This window comes from Dipodomys ordii, unplaced genomic scaffold, assembly GCF_000151885.1.
Source record: "Dipodomys ordii isolate 6190 unplaced genomic scaffold, Dord_2.0 Scaffold22, whole genome shotgun sequence".
Taxonomy (NCBI): Eukaryota; Metazoa; Chordata; class Mammalia; order Rodentia; family Heteromyidae; genus Dipodomys; species Dipodomys ordii.
The window spans coordinates 6,632,036-6,642,971 of NW_012267238.1; the positions used below are offsets into that span (position 1 = coordinate 6,632,036).

The 10,936-nt window shown below is 40.8% G+C and overlaps 1 protein-coding gene across 2 annotated transcripts in view; it reads left to right on the forward strand.

Annotated features, from left to right (window-relative positions):
- Positions 1–10,936, forward strand: part of Aamdc (adipogenesis associated, Mth938 domain containing) — a 34,141-nt gene that overhangs the window by 20,818 nt on the left and 2,387 nt on the right. For both annotated transcript variants that reach the window (XM_013014029.1, XM_013014030.1), the window contains exon 3: positions 8,196–8,291. In XM_013014029.1, coding sequence (XP_012869483.1) covers positions 8,196–8,291 — 96 coding nt within the window. The remainder of the gene's footprint in view (positions 1–8,195; positions 8,292–10,936) is intronic.

The window sequence follows — 10,936 nt, forward strand, 5'->3', positions numbered from 1 at the left end:
AGAAAAAAGCCGGAAGTGGCGCTGTGGCTCAAGTGGTAGAGCGCTAGCCTTGAGCTGAAGAGCTGAGGGACAGCGCCCAGGCCCAGAGTCCAGGCCCCATGACCGGACCAAAAAATAAAAATAAAAAAACACAAAAGGAATCTTGAGGCATAGTTTTACACAATTAACTAGGAGTAGCATGAATGGCACTTCCCAAAAACTATCACCTGAGTCTGGCACTGGCACAGGACCTTTGCCCGGCCTGGAGGAAGGGACGTCCCCCGGCACCCCCCAGAGGAATGCGTGCTAGCATGCATGCTTGTGGCACACAGGAGCTCAGATGAGGTCTTGCGAGTCAATGCCTCCGACACCTCTGTACATCACCTTTATAATAACAATTTAAAAGATTTTAAAAAGTGTCTTAAAGCTGAGCACCAGTGGCTCACACCTGTTATTCTAGCTATTCAGAAGTCTGAGATTTGAGGACCTAAGTTCAGAGCCAGCCCAGGCAGGCAGGGGTTTGAGACTCTCTCTCCAATTAACCATCAAAAAGCTAGAAGTAGAATTGTGGCTAGCCTTTAGCATAAAAGCTCAGGTCCTGAGTTTAAGCCCCATCGCATGAAAGGCCAGAATAATTCACTCCAGGCTTCTTGGCCTACTTTGAACAGTCATCTGCCAATATCCTTACACCTCTGAAGCAGACCTAAGAGTGGTCTGTCCTAATAGGCAGCCTAGTATAGATCCTTGTGGAGCTCTCCTTGGCATTTTAGAACTTTCTGCAGGAGAATTAGTTGATGTTAATTAAGTTTCCACCAAAAATTTTCCCATTTTTATGACCTGTTAATTCTGGAGTACTTTACGAGCTGCCTGTTGCTTTGGAAAATCAAGTAAGTTTTTGTTTTTCAAAAATTTAGACTGATACTAACAGTCAAAGTTAGATTACAGCCAGCTTCACTAATGTTTTCAGTTACTTGTAATGACATACTTTTTCTTTTAAAAAATTTAAAAATTTTCATATGTCTTTATATCCCTGTGTTTCTATAAGCTTGTTATGATTTGAGAGGAAAAGTTGAATATTCTGAGAATCAGGGGGAAAGCACTTTGGTTGTAGGACTTTTTGTTGTTGTTGTTGTGGGGCTTGAACTTGACCTGGGCACGGCCCCTGAGCTCTTCACCCCAAAGCTAGCACTCTGCCACTTGAGCCACAGTGCCACTTCCAGTTTTCTGGTAGTTAATTAGAGATAAGGGTCTCATGGACTTTCCTGCCCCAGCTGGCTTTGAACTGTGATCCTCAGATCTCAGCCTCCTGAGTAGCTAGGATTACAGGTATGAGCCACTGGCGCCCGGCTGGTAGGACTTTTATAAATGTCCATCTGTGGTAGTGTAGAAAATGTGTAAATTTGCTGTTTCAAAAGTGCCAAGGTCATGAGTTCAAACCCTAGTCCCCTTCCCCCAAATACCCCACATAGATTACTAGACCTCACATTAATTTCATATATGTGGTACTGGGAATGAATATAGGGCCACATGCTAGGAAAGTACTTAGGAGTAGCTCTAATACTTCCCTAGCCTTAAAAATAATTTCATTGCCAGGCACTGGTGGTTCATACTTATAATCCTACTGCTCAGGAGGCTTAGATCGAGGATTGTGGTTCGAAGCCAATCCAGGCAGAAAAGTCCCTGTGAGACTCTTATCTCCAATTAACTTAAAAACCAAAAGTGTCAATGTGGCCCAAAATGGTAGAGCACTAGCTTTGAGCAAAAGAGCTCAGGGACAGTTCCCAAGCCAGAGTTCAAGCCTCACAACCGACCAAAAAAAGAGAATAAGAATTTCTTCAGTTCACCTGAATACAATGGCTCACACCTGTAATTCCATCTACTCAGGAAGCAGAGATAAGAATGATTGTAGTCCAGCCCAGCTTAGGCACAAATTTAGTGAGAGTCCATCTAAACCAATAACCTAGGCACATGCCTTGATTTGAGCTACATCGGATGTTTAAGTATGAGGTTTCCTATTAGGTCAGACTGGATATACACTATCTGCAAAATAGCTAAATTTGAAATGGCTCAAGTGACAGAGCAGTTACCTAGTAAGAGTGAGGCCCTGAGTTCAAACCCCAGGACCACCAAAATAGTGAAAATTTGGTCATTTCTATAAAGTCAGTTTCCTTTCTAATCCTATATATTTTATTTTATGCATTTTAAAAACTACTTAGAGAAAGAAGCCAAAGGTTTTGTCAGGCTACTAGAAGGTCCTGTGGCACCAAAGGAGGCCACTGCCCTGAGAGGCAGAGAGATCATTTAAGAGGCTGTTTGTTCATTCAGACAAGTGATAATGAGAATGTGACTCAGGCAGCATCACAGAGATCCTTTAACCTTCACTCTGCTTTTGTCAGCAACATGGCCAGCTAATGGTATTGCTTCTACTCATTTATGCTCCCTTAATTTTGGCAGAAGTAAATGCTTGTTTGAAATTATAATTTAGGTAAGTTTTCTTTTCAAATTAATCATAAAATGGCTGAGCCCACAAGGGATGCAATCCTATGGTTTAGTGGATATAATGTATAATAGCTAGAAATGTTTCCACAAGGGAAAGAACCAATAAGCTTTTATAACCTGAGGTTATATGACAGAAGAGGAACTGAATCTGACATTCAGTAGGACAGGAGCTTAGTGGTGCCTTCCCAGATTGGAAGAAGCACAGGAGCAACCAGCAGGCCGAAGATGCCTCAGTCACAGTTGATGCTCCAGTCATGGCCTCTGCACGAACTTGAGCATAATCACTGCTAGTGCCTGGCTCCACAGGCCATTGCAGTTTCCTTTCATTGCTCTGTCCATGACACCCTGCAGTACAGCAGCCATGGCCAAATTCATCACGTGACTTCCCATTGCTCCAGCAACTCTGATGATCTGTGGCTGTCTCCAATCTCTGAATCTCCAGAGGATCATAGTTTTGCACTCTTAGGACCTTTCACTTGATTTCTAGCAGTTGGTGGCCTATTTCATTATACTAGAAAGTGAACTTGGAGTCTAGGGAACATAGTGGTGTTCAGAGAAGTTGCTATTCTTTATTAAATGAAGAATCACTCAATAATTCATGTAAATGCATTTGTTTAAGGAAAGTGAAGCTTTCCAATCCTAATCTATTATTTTAATAACTATTAATTGTGATAATATCTCTAGAAAAATATTTCAGTTGTTTAAATCATATTTGTTTAGCTTAAGGTAATCCTAGATTTGATCACTTACTTTAGAATGAAAACTAAAGAGCATCTAATCCACCGTTGTTCCAGTCTTTAAGAGCTAGGTGTGACTGAGTGAAAACACCTCTGGTATTTTGCTTCTCCTTTTAAAAAGTGACAAGCTTAGATAATTTGTGTGTGTGTAATTTATGTGTGTGTGTGTGTGTATGCTGGCACTGAGAGCTGAACTCAGGATATAACCACTCTTACTCAGTTTTTCTCTACTTAGAGCTGGCATGCTACCACTTGAACACCTCTACTTCTGGATTTTAACTGATTAATTAGACCTGAGTCTCTTGGATTTGTCTACCTGGGATGAATTAAAACTACAATCATCAGATCTCAACCTCTTGAATAGCTAGGATTATAAGAGTGAACCACAGCTGGGTACCTGTGGCTCACGCCTGTAATCCTAGCTACCCAGAATGCTGAGATCTGAGGACCACGGTTCAAAGCCAGCCAGGGCAGGAAAGTCCGTGAGGGCCTGCTCATTCCAGCTGGCTAATTGGAGATGAAGTCTTGTGGGCTGGCTTTAAAGCAAGATCTTTAGATCTCAGCCTCGGGTGCAGATAGGATTATAGGCATGAGCCACTGGTACCTGGCAAGTTTAGAAAACATTTAAGAAAACAATCTAGAGCTCTGGCATAGCTCAAATGCTGGCAAGTTCAATACCATGGGTTGTATCTAGCACTGACAAAAAAATTTTTTTAATTAATTCATTTCCCCAACTCTCTTCTGATCTTTGTGGGAAACAGATAAAGCTAGAGCAGTGGCACTATATTCTTTACAAACACACTGGTAGCAGCTCTACATCTTGTCCCAAAATGTGAATGACCTTGATGCCCATGATGCCCTTTGACATGCAGGTGCTCTAACCTAGCTCACATTTTGATATTTAAACATGAGTGCAAACAGCCTTAGTGTAAACTCCTCAGGAAGATGCTAAGTCATGAAGCATGAATACAAAAGGCAAATTTGTTTTCTCAAACAACTGAATTAGTAAAGAACGTCCCAGCAACTGCACACTCCACGAGGAACTGAGAGACTATAGGAAGCCCACAAAAATGTACTCCTCCCTTCTGCTTTATGAAGCCACCTGACTTCTGTTCAGCTCAGTGTCCCTGGTGAAATAAATCAGGGAGTAGGTGGATGTGTGCATATGCCTGATGTGGTCTCTTCTGGCTAATTTATAATTTGCTTATATAGCTTACACACTGTTATATGTATTTCATTTTCAAATAATTTTAGGATTATAAAAAATTACAAGACTATACAAAGTTTCTGTTGTTTTGGTTCATGGGCTTGAACTCCAGGACCTGGGAGCTGTCCCTGACCTTTTTTGCTTCTACTACTTTGAGCCAGAGTGCCACTTCCAGTTTTCTGGTAATTAATTGATGATAAGGGACTCCTGGACTTTTCTGCTCAGGCTTGCCTTGAACTGTGGTCATCAGGTTTCAGCATCTTGAGTATCTAGGATTATAGGCATGAGCCACTGGCACCCAGCTCCAAGTGTTTTTATGTATCTTTCACCCAGATCCAGAGGTTGATATTTTATTTTTTAATCATTTTCTTCATTTATAGATAAAAATGTTTATCTAAACTCTTTTTTCAAAGCTGTAAGGAGTTTAGTAAAGAGAAAGTAAAGGCCACTCAGGAGAGTGACAAGTAGGACCTGGAAATCAGTTTGTACCTCCTGGACCATCTGTTTTGTATTGTCCCTCCCCACCTTTTTCTCCTTCCTTTTGGCAAAACTCTAGAGAACAGTGAAAATACTATATGCCTTTACTTTTAAATACCTATGTATATCTCAAAAAAAGTATCATAATCACAATGATCAAAATAAGGAAATTAACAGATACTATTATCTAGTATAACTTATTTGGGTAATAAAGTATGTAACATTTTCAGATTTGTGTTTTTCACTTGGTATATAGTTAGGTTCATCCATGTTTCCACATACATCCTTAGATTATTCATGTATACTGATAAGTACTATTCCACTATTGAATATAACACAATCTGTTTGCCTACTTACCAGTTGATGAGCATTTGAGTTATTTCCAGTTTTAGGTTATTATAAGTAAAACTCCTGAGAACATTCACTTAAAAGCTTTTGTGTGAATACAAATTTTAATTTCTTTAGGATAAATATCCAGGAGGTATGATTGCTGAGTTGCATGATAAATATGTTTATCTTTATGACAGACTGCGAAACTATTTCCCAGGGTAGCTCTATATTTTTCACTACCACTAGCAGTATATGAGAGATTCAGTGTCTTAAGCAAATTCCTCTCTGGCATTTGATACCTCATTGTGCTTTTAATCTGCATTTCCATAGTGATGAATGATATTGATTCTTTTCAAGTGTATATTAACCATCCATATAATCTTCTCTAATAAAGTGCTAAATATTTTGCCCATTTTATTTTATTTTTTTATTTTTTGAGTCCGGTCATGGGGCCAGAACTCTGGGCCTGGGCGCTGTCCCTCAGCTCTTCAGCTCAAGGCTAGCGCTCTACCACTTGAGCCACAGTGCCACTTCTGAGTTTTTTTCTTTTTTGCTTATGTGGTGCTGAGGAATCGAACCCAGGGCCTCAGGCATGCAAGGCCCTATTTTGCCCATTTTAAAAACTATATTCTTAAGCTGGGCGGCAGTAGCTCATGCCTGTAATCCCAGCTCCTTAGGAGGCTGAGATCTGAGGATCTCAGTTCAAAGACTGGGAAGGTGGCTCAGTCGTAGAATGCTTGCCTTGCATGCATGAGGCCCTGGGTTCAATTCCTCAGCACCACATAAGCAGAAAAAGCTGGAAGTGGTGCAGTGGCTCAAGTGGTAGAGTGCTAGCCTTGAGGTGAAGAGCTGAGAGACCATGTCCAGGCCCAGATTTCAGGCCCCAGACCAAAAAAGAAAGAAAGAAAAAAAAAAGAGGCTCAGAAACAGAATCCAGGCCCAGAGTTCAAGCCCCAGGACATGTATAAAACAACAACAATAACAACAAAAACACCTAGATTGTTTCCTTGCTTTGAGACAATCAGAGACTACCTGGGGATCAAAGAGTACTCCTGAGGCCCTAGCTCATAATCTCTTAGCCATTTGAAGCATGATACATTCTCTTCCCCACATTCTCTCTTCCAATAGATCTAATCCATCACAGTAAATCAGGTGCACTATAAATCTAGGACACCACCCCTAGAACCTCTCCAAAAATAAACTAGAATGAGGCTGTTAAAGGGTTCCCACAAAAGGACAGAAGGCAAACAATCTCCTGAGCCCTTAAATGATAACAGGAATTTTCTTCTCTCACATGAATGTATTTTAGCAGCTACAGAGAATCCTTATCACATGACCGGGGTGTTTGTGTAGGATGGCAGAGGACTAACAAAAGGAATATAAAGGTGCCTGTTAAATCTGATAACTCATTCCTCAAGGCTAGAATCTTACACAAAATAAAACACCTTTTAAAACTGTAGAGGAGCAGCAAACATTCACAGACTTTATCCTATCTGTGCACTTAAAAACCTTTGCCTTTTTTTATGGGCAGCCTGATCACTCACTCATTCTCTCTCAGTTCATCTTTTTTTTTTTTTTTTCAGTTTCTTTTCAGTTGTGGGGCTTCAACTCTGGACCTGGGCGCTGTCCCTCAGCTCTTCAGCTCAAGGCTAGCTCTACCACTTAAGCCACAGCACCACTTCCAGCTTTTTCTGCTTATGTGGTGCTGAGGAATTGAACCCAGGGCTTCATGCATGCAAGGCAAGCGCTCTACTACTGAGCCACCTTCCTAGCCCCTCAGTTCATCTCTTCATCTCAGACATGAAGCATCTATTAAAACCGTGCCAGTGTGATTATAATACATGGCTCAGTTCCAGTTCTGTTATCTCCAGCCAGAAGTTTCTGTCTGATACTGTGAGAGTTCTTCATATCTTCTGACGATAAGTCCACTGTCAGATATGTGATGTACAGATATTTTCACCAATCTATAGATTTTTTCATCTTATTTTCTTTATAATCTATAGATTTTATTTTCATCTTATTTTCTTTATAATCTTTAATTGTACAAAAGGGATTCCAATCAACATGTCATTTTATGAATGCATTCGTCTTGCTCAGTATTTCCATCATCTTATCAGAGGTGAGGGAGGATGTGCCCTGATAGAAGCCGGGGTGATGCAGTTGGGACAGGAGAAAAGAATACAGAGAAACAACTGGAATTTACAAAACAGTTCAGGGATTTTGACATTTATTCAAAGAGCCACTTGTAATATATGGAATTTGGGGGGGGGCGTGTGCGCACTGAAACTTGAACTCAAGCCTTGGGTACTGTCCCTTAGCTTTTTCAATCAAGGCTGGTATGCTTCCACTTGAGTTACAGCTACATTTCCAGGGTCTGTCTTTCTGTCTTCCTGTCTTTCCTCCTTTTCTTTCTTTCTTTCCTGATGAATTGGAGATTGGAAAATCTCATGGACTTTCCTGTTTGGGCTGGCTTAAATCATGATCCTCAGGTCTCATGAATAGCTAGGATTACAGGCATGATCCACCGGCACCCAGCTTCCTTTTTACCCTTCTATATTTTTTCACGTGGCTTGTATGTCCTTCAGGGCAGCTCTATATCCATCTTCTCTGTTATTCACAGGGCTCAGAAAAATAACTTGGTTACAGAGAAATTCAGTAAACATGTCTTTTTTTTTTGGGGGGGGGTCCGGTCATGGGGCCTGAACTCTGGGCCTGGGCGCTGTCCCTCAGCTCTTCAGTTCAAGGCTAGCGCTCTACCACTTGAGCCACAGCACCACTTCCGGCTTTTTTCTCTTTGTGTATGTGGTGCTGAGGAATCGAGCCCAGGGCCTCAGGCATGCAAGGCAAGCACTCTACCACTGAGCCACCTTCCCAGCCCCAGTAAACATGTCTTAAATGCATGAATCCCCTAAGAATGCCTATTGTGAAGAAAGATCAGTATTTTTGTTTTCTCTTTCCACATCTAGCACTCTCCTGGTGTGCAGCCTGCAGATGTAAAGGAAGTGGCTGAGAAGGGTGTACAGACCATAGTGATTGGCAGAGGGATGAGTGAGGCCTTAAAGGTAGGTACCAGACAGCACCCGTGAGGACAATGGTGATGTCCAGGGCCTTAACCTGTTCAGAACTGTTCTTTGTTGTTCACCTCTTTACCTCATTTGCTGAACCAGTGTATAACCTGCAATGAAAGTTTATTTACTCTGCTTCATCAGGGTTAGGCCCACCCCAACCAAGAATGTTGTTTTAGCTCTTAGAAATGCCTCAACCCCAGAGTTACTCAGCTTCCATACTTACCAATAAAATCATTTCTTGCTTAATGACAGGAATACATTCTGAGCAGTGCATCATTAGTTTATTTCATCACTCTGTAAACAACCTAACATGTACATACACACAGAGACAACTACAGTGTCACAAGGTGATAAAATCTATAGAACCACCCTCATGCATGGGGTCTTTGCTGACTGAAAAGGCCATCATGAGGCCCATGACTAGTTGGTCCTGTAAATTTTATTACTTGTTATTTTTATAACCTATTTCAAATAACCTTTTCCCTTTTTTTCTTAGACACATTCACATTATGCTTTCCCCTTTTTGGGGAAAGATTTTTTTTTTTATAAATAGCCTGTAAAGTAAGTTCACTGTAAAGTAAGTTCAACAGTCAATGAAGAAATATGAAAGTAAAAAGGTGAAGATCTCACTTCCCAGTCTCCAATATTTGGTGTAAACTGCTCCAGTTTTTTTTTTTTTTTCTGCATCTGCAGATACATTCGTGTGTGTGTGTGTGTGTGTGTGTGTGTGTGTGTGTGTGTGTACAGACATACATGTATAGACACTGTTTTGTTTTTCAGACAGGATCTTGCTATGGAGCCTAGTCTGGCATAAAATTCAGTATCTTTTTGCCTTGACCTCTCAAGTAGCTGAGATAATAGGTTGTATGTATACTTTCAACCACACCACATAAATACTAATACTGTATGTATTGTATTTTTACTTTCCCCTCTACTTGTTACAGATGCCTTTTCACATAAGTATACAGAGCTCTACCTCATTCTTTTCTTTGTATAGATATCTTACAATCCTGTTTCCTACTGAAAAAGTGGTACTTTAATTTAAAAAAAAAAATTTTTTTTTTTTTGGTCCGGTCGTGGGGCCTGAACTCTGGGCCTGGGCGCTGTCCCTCAGCTCTTCAGCTCAAGGCTGAAGGCTTGAGCCACAGCGCCACTTCCGGCTTTTTTCTTTTTGCTTATGTGGTGCTGAGGAATTGAACCCAGGACCTCATGCATGCAAGGCAAGCGCTCTACCACTGAGCCACCTTCTCAGCCCCCCATTACAGTAATTTCTATATGTAAGACTCTACAAATTGTCCCTAAATACTAGAAAGTTGTATAAGGCATATTAAAAAGATTTTACTCAGGTTGAGCATCAATAGCTCATGACTATAATCCTAGCTACTCAGGAAGCTTCGGCTTAAGGTTGGAAGCCAGATGAGCAGAAAAGCCCATAATACTCTTATCTCCAATTAGCCAGAAATGCAGAGGTATGGCTCAAGTGATAGAGTGGTAGCCTTAATTTAAAAAACTAAGGTATAGCACTCAGGCTCTGAGTTCAAGCTACAGTACTGGTACCAAAAGGGAAAAAAAATGTTTTTTACACAGCTCTTTCTGAAAAGGTAGAGTCTCATTGGAATCTATTTTATTTTATGGATTTTTATTAGTTATACAAGAAGGGGTTTTCTTATAACATTTCTGTACATGTAATGTATCCCAGTCAAACTCTCACGCCTTCTATCATTCCTTTTCAAAAAAATTTTAACAGGTTTGAATATACATAGATAAACTATACTTCAACCACATTCATCCTTCTTTTTCTTTCCTTTTTTTTTTTTTGGGTCCGGTCATGGGGCCTGAACTCGGCCTGGGCGCTGTCCCTCAGCTCTTCAGCTCAAGGCTAATGCTCTACCACTTGAGCCACAGCACCACTTCCGGCTTTTTTCTTTTTGCTTATGTGGTACCGAGGAATAGAACCCAGGGCCTCGGGCATGCAAGGCAAGCACTCTACCACTGAGCCACCTTCCCAGCCCCTACATTCATCCTTATTTACTCTACCCATTAGCTCTCCCAGATCCCATTGATACTCAACTCTGCCCCAACAGAGCTTCTTTGATGGAAATCTTTTGTTTAAAATATTCAGGACAAGCCAGATCCAAGAAATTATCCAATAATAGCTGCCACTGTTGATATATCTCCTATATATGTTCATTTGTAACTAGCAAGCAAGGTCACACCATTCTAGGCACTGAAGACAGTGAAACAAGTGTATTCCACTCATGGATAATTAATGACTAGAAAATTTCAGAAAACAAATGCTACAAAAATAGTATTTAGGAGAGATAAGATGGTCATGAAAGGATTTTGAGAAAACTGTTGAACTACAGTATACATTCCATTAGATCATATCTTCCTATGCAGACCCTCTGATGTAAATATTACTCCTATTTTATTTGAGAAGTTGGGCTGAGTCACTTTAAAAAGCACACTATACGGGCTGGGAAGGTGGCTCAGTGGTAAAGTTCTTGCCTTGCATGCTTGAGGCCCTTGGTTTGATTCCTCAGCACCACATAAGCAGAAAAACAAAAAAAAAAGCTGGAAGTGGCACTATGGCTTAAGTGGTAGAGCACTAGCCTTGAGCTGAAGAGCTGAGGGACAGC